The sequence below is a fragment of the Rhynchophorus ferrugineus genome, unplaced genomic scaffold (genome assembly GCF_030347505.1).
Source record: "Rhynchophorus ferrugineus isolate W39M unplaced genomic scaffold, kcgeb_rfMv2 rfM4, whole genome shotgun sequence".
Lineage (NCBI taxonomy): Eukaryota > Metazoa > Arthropoda > Insecta > Coleoptera > Curculionidae > Rhynchophorus > Rhynchophorus ferrugineus.
This window is the reverse complement of record NW_027472583.1, coordinates 6,761,841-6,779,915: the sequence shown is the minus strand read 5'-3', so window position 1 is coordinate 6,779,915 and position 18,075 is coordinate 6,761,841. Positions and strand designations below refer to the sequence as shown.

The 18,075-nt window shown below is 32.7% G+C and overlaps 1 protein-coding gene across 1 annotated transcript in view; it reads left to right on the top strand.

The window, feature by feature from the left end:
- The window catches only part of side (motor axon guidance molcule sidestep), a 278,234-nt gene extending 260,535 nt beyond the window's left edge, over positions 1–17,699 (top strand). The window contains exons 15-20 of the mRNA XM_076404051.1: positions 16,401–16,516; positions 16,579–16,618; positions 16,685–16,801; positions 16,857–17,017; positions 17,071–17,278; positions 17,338–17,699. Of these exons, the coding sequence (XP_076260166.1) occupies positions 16,401–16,516; positions 16,579–16,618; positions 16,685–16,801; positions 16,857–17,017; positions 17,071–17,278; positions 17,338–17,624 (929 nt within the window). The 3' untranslated portion in view covers positions 17,625–17,699. The remainder of the gene's footprint in view (positions 1–16,400; positions 16,517–16,578; positions 16,619–16,684; positions 16,802–16,856; positions 17,018–17,070; positions 17,279–17,337) is intronic.
- Positions 17,700–18,075: the final 376 nt, after the last annotated feature.

Below are 18,075 nucleotides of genomic sequence, written 5' to 3'. Positions count from 1 at the left end.
AACATATTTGAAATAGCAATTTTGACAGTGAAGAAAAAAGCGTTCTGGATATCCAAAATCAAAATGAAGACCAATATATGGAGGCATTAATCGATGAAACCATCAATGGCGATCGCTATCCAGTACAATATTGATGTATTTGAATGAGCACTGTGCCGAAAACAACCGAAATACGAGCTAACACACAACAATGTTATTTTTAAATGATAAAGCTCGGCAATATGTTTCAAAACTAGTAAAAATATAGTTGGAAATATTAAAATGGAAGGTCTCCAAGGAGCCGTATTCCCCGGACCTTGCTCCTTGTAATTATTAATTGTACTGACATCTGAATCATAGCCAGAGACCAAAAAATGGGTGCACTCATGGATAGCTTGAAAGTAAACATTGTTTTTTGCGACATGGAATCCGTAAATTGTGTGAAACATCGGAAAAAGTAGTGGCTCTTGATGGACAATAGTTTGAAAAAAGTACATTGTACCGATTCTATACAATTAAGTTTCAAATTTAAAAGAACTTAAGATTAATATGTAAGCCATTACTTTTTATTAATCGATTAGATTATATTATTTCAATAATTTTAATCTGTTTAAGGACGTATATATATCTGAAAAGCCTAATATTCATTCACGAATACCTACAAAACAAGCATGTTCCCAAACAAGTAATAATCTAAAATTCTTGATTAGTCTATAGTTGAGACTTTTGAGAGGAAACATTGTTTTCGTAAAATAGTGACAATTCAAGACATTTTTCTGGTACACGGTTTCGAATCCGTGACGAAGTACGAAAATAGTTTCATGATTGGGAAAAAGTTGTGGAAAATGATGGAAATGTTTCTAGTAAATACGTCCGCTGTCAATTTCTCTTAATAAATGCTTATTTGAAGTGAAAAAGTGATCTGAATATATGCATGCCCCGAATTGAAAGTATCTTCATGTTGGACCGAACTTGTTCAATCAACGCTATCAAAATATACAGGTTGATCTACTTCGTGACATAACAAAAATATTTATTCATATATATTAGTCTGAATATTCCAAGACAGAAAAAAAATATATAAAGCAGCTTTTGTAATATCGTGATATTACAAATAGCCTTAAATTAAATTTGGGATTAAAAGGCATGAAAAAGCACAGGCAATCAGTCTCGTTGTGCAACAGCGTAAAATACGAAAGAATGGCAATACTTTCTTGACTCGGTTATTATTGCTGGATTGCGCAACGTTAATAAGAGATTACGATCGAAATCGAAGATCTACGACCATCTCTTTCGCAAGATATCCGCACGTTAAAAAAGAGGAACGTAATTTTACCGGATCTGTTTATTTGCTGAAACAATGCTGGGTACAAAGACCGACAAACAATTTCGCAAATTATAGCGAAGATCAGGCGCACGTAGCAATTCCGCACTATATACCTTTTCAATTAATAGAGAAAATGGAGCGTTATCAATCTAATCCAACAACGCGTTAATTACACGACAGACTAACATCATTTCATCTGGCATCGTTAAAATATAGCGGTGTTTTACGCAAAAAAATTGGCCTTTACCCTTGTGTGCGCGGGATTGATTGTTCTGTGAGGGAATATATCGCAATGGTCGACATAAAAGTTGGTTAAGGAAAATAATAGGTGTATGTCTTAATTTTTACAGGCTATTTCTATATGAACTAAGGCACAGAAATTATATTTGTGTTCTTTGTGTTTTCGTTGTGTTTTTTAAAACGTGTAATTACAGTTTTTAGGACCGGTGATGTTAATCTTATTAATCAACCACGTCTTGCACAGTCTCGAATGTTTGAAGATGTTAAATTAAAACTTCTGCTGGATGAGAAATCTTTGCAGCATACCAAGGAGTTACCTAAGCAACTACTTAGTGCTTACATGTATTTTCATCAGTGATACATATTCTTGAAAGGCCTTGAGGTATGTCGAAAATCACGTCTTATATTAGCCTACAATATTTTTTTTATTAATCTCTTAGAACTTCAACAATCTGCCTGTGGGCAATAGTTATTATAATATGATTTCTATTGTACAACATAACTTCACTGACGTGTAGAAGATCGCTTCAGTGAGTGGTCTGCTGTACAAATTTATAATCTAAATCTTATTCCAGATATTATTTTAGCTAATTCTAAAATATATCCTAACTTATTCTATAGACTACTCTAAGTTATTCTAGAGATTGTTATATTTCACTGTAGGTATGTTAATCAGTCATCAAGCATATTTAACTGCTTGGCGAGTTAATTTGGATGCATTAACAGTTTTTGAAAGTACTTTGCACTACTAACACTTCGAGCCACACCCGTTGTGGGTTCTAAGGGGATATCACGCTGAATTAGTTTGTTTAAGACATAATATGTAGCATCGAAGATGACTCGTAACCCTTTATTCTGAAACCTCTGGAGTGTATCTACCTTATAGTTGCTAATAGTACCTCACAGTTCAATACCATAGGTCCGGATGGGTCCAAGTACTGACTTATATAGCAAAACCTTGTTATCTAATGATAACTGAAATTTACGCCCTATCAGCCAATATATTTGATTTCGTTTAAGCCAAAGTTGCTTGCGTTTTGTCACTATATGTTTTATCCATGTTAAACGTCAACCAAAATGCATTCCCAGATATTTAACGTTGTCTGCTTGCGGCAGTTTATAATTATTTATTTTTACTGATAAATAGTAACGTCCAACGATGGTTGATTTTCTTGAGGCAGTGCCTGGAAACTCGGCAACATGCCATGTTTTTGCTTCAACTGTATTTTTCCTCTTCAAAAAGCAATATTTTATCAACACACGAAATTAATTTTTAACAATTTTTTTCACAAAACAAAAGTTGCTTCACTCAAAATGCTATAATTCAAAAACTAATGATCCGACAGCGGTCAAATTTATACACGCATCTTTTGAGAGTTAGGGCTAACTAAAAATTAGGATTTAGTTCTAGTAGAGCCATCTATGTGTCAGGCCGGGGAACTTTTGCATTGACCTTTTATATTATGAAGTTTACTAAAGCCTAGAACACTGATAGGTGGTGATAGAAGGTGATAATAAGGGCCAATGTGCCTACCCAGATAAGTAATTAGAGTTAAGTCATTGTAGAGATTATTTGTAAGTTAGGCCGTTAAATTGTAGTAATATAAATCTACATTTGAAATATGTTATGTTTTACAAGTATTTCAACAAAAAAAAGTTAATTAAAACGTAATATAAAGCTCGTTTCTTTCATTTTTCCAAATTCACCCACCTTTACTGAGAAAGTGTATTTGACATATTTAAAAGAAATTAATATACAGATATTAATTTACCATATAAAACCGTATATTTAGGTTTCTTGAAAAGGCACTTTCTTTAATTTGGCAAAACTCAATATCAAAACTTTAATATCGCTTCCTAAAACACGAAGGATGTTATGGATGATGGCGAATCTGCTTCCGTTATTTGCGCAGCCGTTAAACTATGGGGTTCCGGGGGTTTCGGTTGACTTTATTTGGACCGGTCTCAAATATTTGTTCGAAAAATACCGTTAGCCGAACGCCTTATTAACATTCCAATTTTAGAACAAATGGACTTCCAGGGCGGCGTTAAATTATACGCAAACTTAGTCATTACGTGGACCAATATTTACGCTGGCGTTTCGCTATTTGTTCTCGTCTTAAAGCCCGTTTAATAGGGCCAATAAATCCCGATGGCTATCGCTAATTTACGAGAGCCGGCCAGATAGTAAAAAGAGCAGACGGTGAAGAATGCCGGCCTCGTTTAACATCAGGATACATTAAAATTCATCGTGGTCAGGATATTCGGCTACTTTCGGTAATATTCGTATATTGGTCGGTGCAATATATTTCACAACCCAATTGAAGTATACATTAAAAATCATCCTGTTCCGGAGATTCGGCTACTTTCGGAACTATTGGTATATTCGTCGGCGTAATCTACTCGCCGCAAGCCTAAATGCTAAAAGTCGATGTTGCTAAATTTACAGCTAGGCTATTTGCTTTATGGATGTATTTTATTTTAGAAAAATAATACATTTAACAAGACTTTCTGACATTAACTTTTATATTTTGTTATGAAAAAAAAAACCATAATAGAGTAGATACGTTTTTTTAGTATTTAGTACAATATATAGTCTTGCGCTTAAATTCGGCAACACTGCATGGTATTACAAGACAAACGTTTCTCAAAAGAAAAGGCGATGTACCGTATTGCTTTGATTAAAAGTTGAGCATTTATTTGTTTAACTATTAAAACATTTGATATGATATTTTTAAAGTTATATTGTAACGTTACTTTGTACTTAACAAGAAAGCCTTTTAGTTTAACATTTCAGCATTTTAACAGCATTATAAGTATAGACGGTTAAAGGTAAGTTTAGTTTCAGTTGCTATTAAATAAGATACATTAATTAAATGAACAAAATTTTGCAGTGAAATTAAATTAATATGTTAAGTTTTTAAAGACAATAAAGATCATCCGCTCTCTGTGTCTTCAACTTTGATTAATAAATGATTTAAGTAACCACACTGAATTTCGGCATCATCTTTGTAAGATCCATATGATAGATGTTAAAGAATCTAATCTATATTTTAAGAATTTGAAAGATTTTTTATGTTGGAAGTCACAGGATGGCAAAGAAAAATATATTATTGATTAAAAAAATGCTTCAGAAAACAACGTTCAAATTATTACTAAATTCCATACAAATAAATTCCAGGCAGGGTAAATAAGAGTATAATAAGGCAGAGAAGAGTTATGGGCAAAAAATTAATATGCCTATCTATTCTTTGTTGTGAGTCTGCCTATATATAAATGTCTCTACTTTGTCTGTAGTCAATGTTGAAGCAAGTAAAAGTAGACATGAATGCGAGGATAATATTCTACAACTGAATTTTGACAAGATAATAGGGATTTATACATTTAAGTAATTTCAATTAATCGTCCAAATTATGGACATTGCAAAAGTGCAGGATGGTACACCTATAGCAAGTATTGTACTTGCTATAGGTGTACGACCTCTTGATAAGGAAAAGCGATCTGCAGAAATATCACGTAAGAGAAAAGCAGGTCTGCACTTTTGTCAATAAAAATAATATAGAATTTTAACTTTATTGAGTTCTTAGGTACTCAATTAATTTCATTAAATATAGTGGTCATTTTTTACTGGGTAAGCCTACTTTCTATCAAATATATCAATCTTCTTTTATTTGGACAAATGTTCTATCACAAATTTTATTGTATATTATTTAATTAGTAATTATTATGGTATGTATATAGAAATATATCTACAAAGAAGTTGCTATAAGATGTAATTTACATATATTTGTAGTATTGTATATCTAAATATGTTGTAGTAAATAATTTATGGTTATTCATTCATTTCAGATTCATTGATTTATCTATTTTAATTTATAATTATAGATTTAATATTATGCTGTGTTTTCATTACCTTTTATAAAATATTTCCTAATTTAATACACCGGTTTCTAACTATTGTGATTTAAAGCCAATTTTTACTAAAATATATGTATATAATTATATATACAAATATATGTATATAAGAGTTAATATAAAGCTTAAGAACCTTTCATTAAAAAAAATATATAGAGTGTAATTTGCGCCTTGAAGAAAAATTTATACTATGCAGATATCAGTAAAAGTTTGGTTATAAATATGACAGAGAGTAGCCCACAGCATCACAAGTAAGAATGAGGTTACTCAAATATTTCTAACTCTTAAGACACACGCGCCATCTCATGTTCAATCTACCGGACCACGATTATTTTTTTGGTACCCTTTTAACATCGCACTGACGGTCAGTTCACGTCCAGGACAACAGATTTCGGTTATGCAATCAGTCATTTTCATTAGTTATATTGTGTATACGTCGCGAACGTTTTCCACGTTCTGATTGATGACTCGCTGGGGCTTGTATAACTAGTATCGCTTCAATAGGCTTCTTCCGGAGCCGTTAAATATTCAAATCCAATTAAGAAAGCGACAGTGAAAGACTCCTTTAGAGTTATACTACAAAACGTAGAAGTGCGTTTAATCAACAAAATAATTTAACATCATGTCGACAAGAACACTTGATAAGGTTTTTTAAGATACCAATTCCTAATATAGCTGTAGTAAAGAATTTTTTATATACTAGTTTCTCAACTTTAAATAAATGTACCATAAACTAAAAAAAACTCTTCTTTAATCTCCAAATATAGAGTCAAAATTCATTATTTTTAATAGTTTTAATGGTTAGCGTTGGGAACTATCGATATTTTACCATCGATTGTTTCAGTTTTCATTGTCTGATACCTTCTCCAACTGGCTTTTAACCGACTACAAAAAGGAGGAGGTTCTATGTTCGGCTGTATATTTTTTTAAATATATTTTCGCCGTCTATTATGGAGGCATTTTCAAAGTATTCACATATCTTTTATTTAAAATATAATAGAATATTAATCAGTTATTTCGGTTTAATGTTATTGCTGAGCTGATATGGGGGAAAATCGGAAGTAGTTTAGTACGTTGTTTGCTTTTTAAGTACTAACCATATCATATGAAAAGTCGTAGAAATGTAATAGGCAACTACTTCTATGATGTAGTGGTTAGAGCGTTCGGCTCACATGCGGAGGTCGCGGGTTCAATTTCCGGCGGGGACAACAACTTTTTGTTATTTTAGTTTGGTTAGAATATTTATCAAATTTCTTAGGCTAGGTAGCGGACCCCGTAGCCTCTACTTGTAACACACATTGCACCTACCTATTGTAATACTTAATAAAATAACTGCGTAATGTATTGAGTAAATATCTAACCCTAAAAAGAGAAAAATTAAATATTTTTAAAACGTTTTAAAATAAAATATGTACATAATAATCTTTACAATAACTTAATTAAAATAAACACATACCTTATTTAACCTATCTACTATGTATTTTATATTCTACTATAGACAGACAATTTAACTTAATATCTTAAACCTATTTATATATTTAAAATATTATTTCTACTACTATTAACTGATCATTTTGAAGTCGGTACCGAATCCAGACAATACAAAAATAATAATATAATTTTGTCGAATACAAAAAAACTAAATTGTCCGTAATTTAACAAATCTAATTCATTGCTCGTTCATTAGGCTGCGCAAAAATTACAATTATCAAAACAATCGTTTATATTTCGTAGAAGTACTACCTCTAAAATTTACGACATCCTTACTAAAAACACCCCTTTACAGATAAAAATGAGAAAATATCTTAAGTAAATTGTTTATTTGAAGTCTAGTCTTTTAGATCAAACAAAGGCTACCGTTCACTTGCATACACGACCATGTGTTTTCAGCAACATCATTGTTATGACTTCGTCGACTGCAGCTGTTCGCTGAAAATGCAACCATCGTATATCCGCAATTAAGATTACCAGAATAAACTTTCAAACATTCCAATTTAGAGCAGTTAGTTAACCTATCCATTTATATATATTTTTCTGAAGGAATGAGAAGGAGTAGGTTAAAAGTTATGAAATTCCCTAATAATTGAGTTACATTTGAAATAAAAGTGGCTTCTTTAATTTTTATTTCACATATTTTTGTGTTATCAAATTATATGTTTAAGACTTTATAAATTATATTTATATATTATAAATTAATGCTAGAGCATACCAAAAATAGGCGAGCAGAACTTTTTGGGAAGCTCTACAAATTGTGGCGGTTGCCTTGACGGCAATCCAGATAAACACTTCACAATAAACTATTGTCATATAAACACATCTTGGAGCACTGTAGATTTACGATGTGCAACTATACGGTTGCACCAATAATTTAAATATCAATATGTTCCAAACTTACCAAGAGATATTTCATGGATATAAAGAAGTCGAAGTACTTCATCTGCTCGACAAAAGTTAACTTACTCGGGTGTTGAAAAGACAATAATCATTTGAACTAATATAGTTATATTATGTGTGAAAATTCTGTTGGGTTTAGAATGTGCACTAGTGAGAGTACGTCCATTAAATGCTACTTAAGTTTGTGTCCGTTCTAAATCGACAAATAAGACATCAGATAATCGACAAAAGTTCTAAATCGACACAATATGAAGGAAATTTATTAAATAGTTGTAATTAAAAATTAATTGTAGTATATCTACCAGAGAGATTGAGAGATTTTGGAAAGGATAAGATACTTCTTATGTTCAAGCCAGAAAAAAATTTAAGATGCTATTGCATTAGCATTAAAAAGAATTACAGCATATGAAATAGATATGTACTATAAGATTAATAATTGCAATCCGTTTTAGCCAAAAAAGAGAAAAAGATAAACACAGAATAAACACAGCCTCCGTAAGACTTAAATGCATGTTTGGTTTTTAACGAAGGACGTGTAACAAGTCAATCGACAAAATGTGTTGTAACTTCTCATACGAACTAATGACATATCGGTGTAGTTCGCACAGGAGATTTGGCGACAGGATGATCCTTCTACTATTGCGATAGTTACTGGTTCGAATCTTGCCGTTCAATTTTTCACTGTGTCCGAAACGTAAGAGTACAAAAAAGTTCCTCCGACAAAGAAGATGATCCCAGTCACGCCAGTAATCAGGCTGAGGCAAATCGGATGTCAACTAGGACGAATATATAAGAAAGGAAAAACAGAACCAATAACATGTGCATCCAGACAGTCAAGATTTTTGCCGATTAGAAAATCATCTCTGTACCAACCCCAGAACTCATATTACCCTCGTGGGCATAATATTCCTTCTGTTATTCCTAAAAATATCCACATCATCAAGAAATAATACAAACTTTTTGAATCCAAGTAGAAAATAATTGAAGAATATACCCATGATAGTCCATTTAAAAAGTATTCGTCTGTTTCCTTAGGGAGTTATCGAAAAAAAAGCCAAACATATTCATAAGGGATTCGATTCCGTTTGACAACGCAAATATCGGTTTAGATATTTTTTTCCTGATTTTGTTTCTTGAAACACGCCCCAGTGGAAAATCCGGGAGACAAACGTTGGTCGGGAACCGACAGCGGTTTTTGGACAAAAATCGAATCGGTAACGAGCATTAACAAAGAGATTTGAATCGGTAAGGGGACTTTTCGATATTCGGGCGACAATTTTTTCTCCATCGACGTCAGATTTTTTCGTCGATTCGATAATAAACGTTGAGCTTTTGCTACTTCGTTTCACATTCTTAACAGTAACAATAGTTACGATGTGGGACTGTCCGGTTTTTTTCGGGTACGAAACCGATGAAGATGTCTTAAGACGAACTCCACTACATTTCGTGCTATAATATATGTATATTGGAGGAAAAAATTGTCTGAACTAAATAAACATTTTCGTTCGTTCGTACAATATCAACAACATATGATAATTGTAAAGAGGACGAGAAAGCTTCTTTAATTTTCAGTGTCATGAATATACAAAAGATACTAGAGTATATACATACTAGAGCTAATAGACACCTTTTTATAAATAATATCGATAAAATTATATCGAAAAAATCGTTTTCATAATTTATATTATATTGTTATATTATAACTTAATGTCAGATATGGCTTAATTAATATACCTAGCCCGCGATTTTATATATATTGTAGTAATTTTGGTTTGGTCTACTAATGTTTGCTTCCATACAAAATTGGAAATAATATGTTAATATTGTTATATTATGTTCGACAAATAAAAATAAAAATAACTAGTTGTTTTCGTTATACCTTAGAGACTCCTTTTAATGTACTAGTGTTTATCTGGTAGTTTATATAGGGACTGGACCTACTGTTTAACGTGGGCTCCAAACCACGGTCCTCGATATTGAGCCTAGCGACCGACTAGAGACTAACATACAAGTAATTCCAGAAAATATCCGGTTTTACCCAGCCTGGTTACTGTGTAACTGGTATCATTTTTATTGTTGGGGTTTACACTATTGCCTTTTGGACAGTCACAATTATAAACAAGCCACAAGGAAATTAGAAGGCATGTGACAATATACATAACTGGACCCCAATTTGGAAAATAAAAATTAAAGAAAGTATATCTGTGTATGCGCAGTTCATGTATAATCAAAAGCGCAAGACCCCAATAGCAATAATAAATTTATTCCATATAGAAAAAGAGGAATGAATCTTAAACAACTTGGAATTACATTATATCAAATGTATTGGCTCATTGGGCGCAAATCCAAGTTATTATTAGATAACAAGGTATTGCTGTATAAGTCTTTACTCAAGCCTATTTGGTCATATGGAATACAACTATGGGGTACAGCTAGCAAATCGAATATATATATTATTCAACCGTTCCAAAATAAAGTGTTGCGAGGCATTGTCGATGCTCCATACTATGTTTCAAATGAAGTGATACAACGCGATATTCCTCTAGAACCTATAACGACTGTAATTCAACATGTTTGTATGAAGTACTTAGAAAGAGTGTCAGTGCATCCCAATGTACTCACTAATCAGTTATATATATGCGACGCCATAGTGAAGTGCGTAGACTAAAACATTCAACACCATCTCATCTGATTATTGGACATCCATAGTGTTTTGTAGTTTGTTGTAGATAGTGTTTTATACAGGAGATTGCTTAATTAAGTGATTTTCTACATGCCATGTAGAAAATGCCATATATATATATATATATATATATATATATATATATATATATATATATATATATAAGGAATGCTTATTGCCTATTGGACAATATATTGTGGAACTACTAAGAGTAATAAAAAAAACTTACTCACCAAGTTTGTAAAAAACCTTTTATCCGCAGAATCTTGAAAAATTGAAAATCATTAAACTCAAAATTTGTTAACGGTGAGTTCATTCCTTTTTTTTTCGAAAATCTCCATTTCATTTCCTAGAAGCTACTAAACGATCTTGTAACTTAATCTCAGGTTTACGTGTAAATTAACCCGAAAAAATCACAAAAAAAAACAACGGCAGTAATTACGACATGAAAATTAATTTCTCAATCCTACGAGATCGCATCGAGAAGACGATCATTAATCAGCTCGATTAAGTCATCAGCGTCAGAAACAATAACCGATTTTTTAATATATTCATGAGAAGCGTACGTGAAGCCGTTCGGTGTTTCAATCAGGCAGCAGTATAGAGACCGTTCTTCCTTAGCTACAAGGCATCGTATTTAGAATCGCATCCCGGTGGGAATATCGGTGATGGATTCGGACTTTTACGATCTCTAATTTTGTGTTAGGGTATTTTCGTTTTTTTTCTTTTTCTGCTCCATGTCCTGTACGCGGTTGCTTGTTCCGATCGGTATGCCGTATATACACCGTTCTATATATAGGTGTTTCTAGAGACAACTTTACGACTGTGATGGTAGAACGGTTAATGGGTATCACTGGGCGAGAGAACCGGTTCGAAAATAAACGACAAACAAAATAACAGATGCGTTTAGTGTGCACGCAAGTTAACATAATAAGAAGTATTTATATGGATCGATGGCTGTTTGCTTGATATAAACTGAGTTAATTAATTGGTAGAGTCAAACGTGAACCCGTAGTGAATGAGTTAGTTGTTTTCTATACATTTTATATGCCAATATTTATAGACTACTCTATGTAGACTAAATAAAAAGATTTTAGGATAGTAAGAAGTAAGGAACAATCACTAAAATGATGTATTTAATTCATCTTCAGTACTAAGAAACCCTGTCTATACCATGCCATACTCTATCGATATGAACAAGCGGTAATCAGAAGATGTTATGTCTGGGCAGTGCGGAGGGTCCAGCATAACTTCCAATTCGACCTATAAAAGTATATTGCTTGCGACTTTTGCAACGTGTTGTATGTTTCTCTCTATTGCTGGTTTTATATAATTGCTATAACAGTTCCCGTCAGTTTTAATAGTTCGTAATACACTGCACCCTGCTAATACCACCACTTGCATAGCAAGACTTTATAATTTTAAATATTCTGTTTCGATATCGATGTGAATGGTTATTCCAGACTAACCAATGACTTCTTGCACTTGGATTTGTCATAGCATATTAACTTAAGCCGTTTTGAAATCGCATTACTAGTAAATTCGGGTGGCATTTTCATTGCTCATTTTCAACAATAAGTCTTGTAATTAATTGTTTTCGAATTTTTTCTAAATTATATTTAAATATTTGAAAACGGACAATTAGTATATGACGCAGCACTATCACCATACGATTCTAGAAGTGTTCTTCGCATCAAACAAGAATAGTAATGAATGTCGAAGGTGTAATTTTTAGTGTACCATGATTAGCATCTGTATACACTGAAAAACTAAATAATACTAACTGAAAACTGTTATTTTATGTATAGATTATCGAAAGCATGCAATTTAATAGTTAAGGGACATTGCTTAATAGTAGTTAATCGCCGACCAAACCGCATTTAACCACTTAATATTTGTTTCTGTATCGCATCGTATTTTCTGTTCGCTTACGAAATGAGGGTAGCAATAATTTCAAATTATTATTATTATCTTTTGATCAGTTGAATGCAATCATTCTTGAAAATGGACTGGTTTACTGAAGAAAAAAGTTTGTTTGAAGAGCAAGAATATTTTAGCCTTTCCCACAAATCAAGAAATAGAGATGTTGAATAATTTATTATATTCGACTAATGGAGCTTCTTCTGATTGCTAATAGTTTTCATATCTCAAAGAAGGATATTTATCCGATTAAGAGACATTAACAGTATTATAGCTGCGGTGGTAAAGGCGACAGAACTTTTGCTGTTGCGATATTGGCGGGTTTGGATCTTGCTGGGGTATAGTCGTAAAGGTATGTTTGTATATAAAGGTATATCCCATAAGAAAAATGATCCCAGTCAAGCCAGTAATCAGGCTCGGTAAGACTTTTGGGATAATTTTTAGGAACTTAGGTTTATTTGGACTTTAATATGGGCTGGGTTTTCTTTTTGGGATTTTGCACTTTTTCTATAGACAATCACAATTATAAATAAACATAAAAATAAATTTGCGAAAGCCGTGACTATAGCAACAATAGAAGGAATTCCCTGTTGCCATAAGCCAAATATTGGATTGGTTTAAAGGATATTCAACTATTGAGACATTACCGGTTTATTAAAGAAAATACTTTCAAGAAAATTATTATTAATCGTCAATATTAATCAAAATATAAGCCATTTAATTCTATACATCATGACCATCTTTCGGGCAATTTATGGATGTCATCACAGAAAAACTGTTTGTCCTTTGAGCAAAACAATTCTTCAAGTCACTTTCATTATTCGTCACTATTCGATGCAGAAATTACTTCTGATCATACGTTTGAAGTAGCAGTTCACAAAAGGTTTTTCGATTTTTCATTTGCCTGTCATTCAATTGTTGTAGCCCCATCTTCCCATCTTTTGGAGTTTTCTCATTGCTCGTAATCGGTCGCTAATCATTTCTTGGGCTACATTTAACGCTTCAGTCAAATGTTTTTTAGCTTGGGTTAGGTCTTCAACTAATAACTCTTGCAGTTTGAAGCAAGCTAATAACTCTTGCAAAAGAATGAAATCATATACGTGACAAATCACCAAATTGCATACTTTAGCCAAATGTCACCAATCAAAACCGGTAATGACTTTCCGGTATACCCGGTACATTTCAACGGGCTTCAGAATATAAAAAAGCAATATGTCATTTACAGTACTTAACTATATTATGATTTAAACCAAATTAATTTTCTAATTTTTTAATTATTTAAAATTTTTACAAACAGTTAAATATTTACCACCTATTTTTGTAATGTTACTATGTTATTTAAGAGATAACAGTATGCGCTCTAATATCAAGTGAAAAACAAGTGAATTATTTATTTACAAAGAAAGGTATTGCTATATATAACTTGAAGGGCCCAATGAAAATAACATGAAACGACCTTTGTTTATTTTAAAAATATATTAAAACTTCTGAACTAGTCGGAATATAGAGTACTGTCTGAAAAATTGCAGCGCTGCTTGTTTATAAGTTCTATTAGTCATTTGAATACATTCAATAATTTATATATAGCTATCTAAATAGAGAATATATAACGAGGCGGTGAAAATAACGATGAAGGAACTCTTACGTTGCATTCTATGTTCACCGAACCAGATTATATACATTCTTACATCAGTTCTAATTAATCTTCATGGGTACTACTGGCTAATAGGAAACAATCCGTATGTATTTCACGATGTCGTAACATTACATTGGGAGTGGTGTATAATTTTAAAGAATTTTTATTAAAAGAACGGTTGCTTTAATTTGGTATAACAAGAAAAATAATTCTATCTCAAGGTATCGTAAAACTATTAATTTAAATACACGTGCTAGTTTTAGTCTCCAGGTAACACCGCTGGCATCCGTTTTATCATCTTTGTATTATCTACATTTCTTATATTGCCAATAAATAACGGTCACATAATATAAACACCACTGTTTCATTTCGTCTTACCTCCATTCACCGAAACCCAAAAAAACTATGCGACGAAATTTATAAACAATATTAATATACACTTTGATAATTATTAAACATGTTTTACATTAAATTTTATGCCCGTTGAATCAAATAAAGCATCCGAACTGTACATATTCTCATTCTATAAATATTTATTGTATATATTCACGCACAGTAAATTGCTTAACAAGGAAAAAGCCTCTCCAATACAGATATGAACATACTTTAATTAATAAAATGAATACTCCCGAAACTGAATTTAATATCAACAAAATTAATATTAATTGAAATCTATAGTTATATGGTATTTAATAATTCTGATATTTCTGATGTTACTTTCTACAAATGTATATGATATTTTATATTAAAAGACATTTGGTTTTATGTATTTTTGGGTTTATATTATATAGTCATTTTTAAAGTAAGAAACCATATTTCTGTACCCCATCTAAGGGACAGTACATCGCAAAACTTCTTGGTTATATTATATATTATGTGTGGAAAACCTGTCAGAAGTAGTTATCTCTCAATATTGTCGAATGAAAGGAAAGAAAATCCATTTTAAATTGCCTTAGGCTTTGTCACTGTTGTGACATAAACCACAACCAGATAATCCACTTAAATTCTCAAACACAAGAATGTATAAAAATTATTGAACTACTTCAATTCAACGTAAAATTCTTAATAATTCCTGTAGAAAATATATATGGAATGAAACTGTCGCAAATATATATGGAATAAGTGAATATACTTTGTGTTAAAGCTTTTACGTTTCTAATGAAACATTCAAGTATTAAAATAATACCTGTATTATATGTATAATAAATCGTTGAAAAAGTTTTTTAAATCTAGATATTTGACACTAGAAAATGGACCTCTGACAGAGTGTTCTCAGATATACATATTTTTTATCTTTAAATGTCACAAGGGCATTATTAAAAATTATAATGTGAACAATGGACTTGTTCAATTAGTAATATTATGGAAAAGAAACTAAAGATTTTTCATATTAAAGTATGCTAGGTTCCATCAACTTATTTTAAAATGTACACTATTCTCTGCTTTTGCACTAACGCCTACACCATACTATAGCTCACTACATCTCACTACAGCTCAAAAGTCTCTTGCGCTTCTGAATCATTTCTAATATATATGTATTAAAATTGTTCTTCTTAATAAAATGCCATATATGGATGCCGTTTTTACATTTGTATGTTATTGGACCGTTTGAGGAATGAAATCGTCGAAAAACAGCCGTATTTAAAGAAAAAGAAAGTGCTGCTTCACTCAGACAATGTACCGTGTCAAAAACCCATGAATTTGGCTTCAAACCCTATATTAAAGAAAAGGACAAATCGTACTAGAATAATGGTATCGAAAAGTTAGAGGGTCGCTATAATCAGTGAATCACCCTTGAAGAAAATTATATTGAATAAGAAATCTAATTTTACTGGAGACTTTTCATCTGACCTGTTGTTTTGTTAAATTTTATTAGAAATATATTTAAAAATAGATTTCAAATTACAAAATAGTATTTAATAATATATTTCAAACCTCAAAATAATATATAATTATATCACTATAATATTATCGCTGTTTTTTCTGATTTTATGTGAATTTTTAGAAAGAAATATCGAAATATTACACCTAAACCAAAAATTTGTCCGTAACTAAGGTTAGTAACAAATTTCGTCGAAAGAATGCAACGATAAAATCAAAAATTAATTTCGCAATCACCATTGTTCAATTCCGGATTCGGTAAAGAGCCAACATCGACGAATAATAATAACACACACAAAAAATAGATCGAACACGGCGATAGGAAGAAAGTACCGTGCAGATATGTTTCCAATTCAGCGGGCCCGTTCGCATATTACTCATTAAATTTAATGCACAGCCGTCAATTAAAAATTTACACTTTGCAGAAATGATTGGGCCCCTCCATCCATCTCCGCTTTATATAAATATCAAATCGTTTATCGAGCAGAGAGCAAGTCAGTTCTTCGAATCGTCCACAGACCATAAGCTTTCTGTAATATTCGTAAGTGATTTTTGGGTATACGGTGCTTGTTTCAATGTTATAAACGTTACTTTACTTTTTAGAATATGATGTTCAGAATTTTCGTAATTGCTGCTTGTTGTGGTGAGTTTTTCTAACAAATATATTTGTTTTGTTTTTTGCTAAATACTATGTTTTTTAAATAAATAGTGGTGCTGTCGTCTGGTGGCGTCGCAAAATCTGCTGCAAATATCGTAGTTTCTGAACAACAAGCCGAAGGCTCCCACTATGAAGAACTGACCAGCGGTTATGGTGGAGATTTTGATGGTAACTTTAGTTTCTTCTGAAATGATAATATCTAATGTCCTCATTACACCAACAGCTAAATCATATGATGGTGGTAGACAATACGCTGGTGCCGAATTGACCAGCCTGGCCCAAAGTTCCGCAGTGCAAGCTAAGAACGCTGTCCAAAGTCAAGGTACTGCTGGAAGCCAGGCCGCTTTCGGTATCCAAAGTACTTTAGCTAGCGCAGCTCTTGGAGTAAGTATCATTCGGTGTTATTTATTCGGAAAAACATTAATGAAATCTTGTAGGCTGCCCAAACTGCCCAAGCTGCTTTGGTTGGCAAACAGGCTATCGTCGCTTCCATTAGACGTCAATTGACCGAAGCTGAATCCCAACTTCAGGCTGAAATAGCTCAACTGGAACAAACCCAACAAGCCGCTGGTTATGCCGCCCAAGCAGCCCAACAAGCTCAATCTCAAACTGCCGCCCTCTCTGCCGCTATCGCTTCAGCTCAAGGTAAACCTCAATACACCACATGGAACTATCATCGCAATATTGTTTCTATTACACTACAGGTGGAGAACAAATTGCTGTTAAAGCCGCAACTGAAGCCGGTAGCGTAGCTGCCTCCCAACAGGCCATGGTTAACGAAGCTAAACAGCGACTCGCCGCTCTGCACCACCAACTAGAGAGCGCCGTCTTCGAACTTCAAGAAACCGAATCAGCTGCCTATAGAGCCGCCGAATCCGCTCAAGTTGCTCAATCCAACGCTGCCGCAGCCGGAGCCGCCGTTGCGGCCAGTTCCGCAAAGGCCCAGGCTTCAGCCAGCGCCGGTGCTGGTGATTACCATCATCATCATTAAGAGGTGACCAGTATTACTGTTTTATTACTTGAGATGTTTATAGAGATATGTAAATAAATGTTATGTTCCTGTATATCACTTTTTGTCTTCTTGAGCACTATTTAGTCCTAAGTTTAAATCCAACGTCATCATTCGCAATTCTTCATTTATGGTTTAACAATTGTACAATGATATCGATGTTAAATAACGAGGGTCTCTCTTCAATAGCGTCTTAGCAATACTAAGTATTGTTCGGCTCCATCTGATGTTGTCAATTGGAAGTTTGACCTTAAGAACCATAATATTATTTGAAACTCTTAGTGATTTGGGCACAACTTGTGTTGTCTACAGTGACTTGAAATTTCAATTAATTTGTTGAGCATTCGTACGATGATTTTTTAAGACTTTTGATATGAATTATCAAAACAGGAGTACATCACCAACTTCTTGTACCAGGATATATAAATACTGT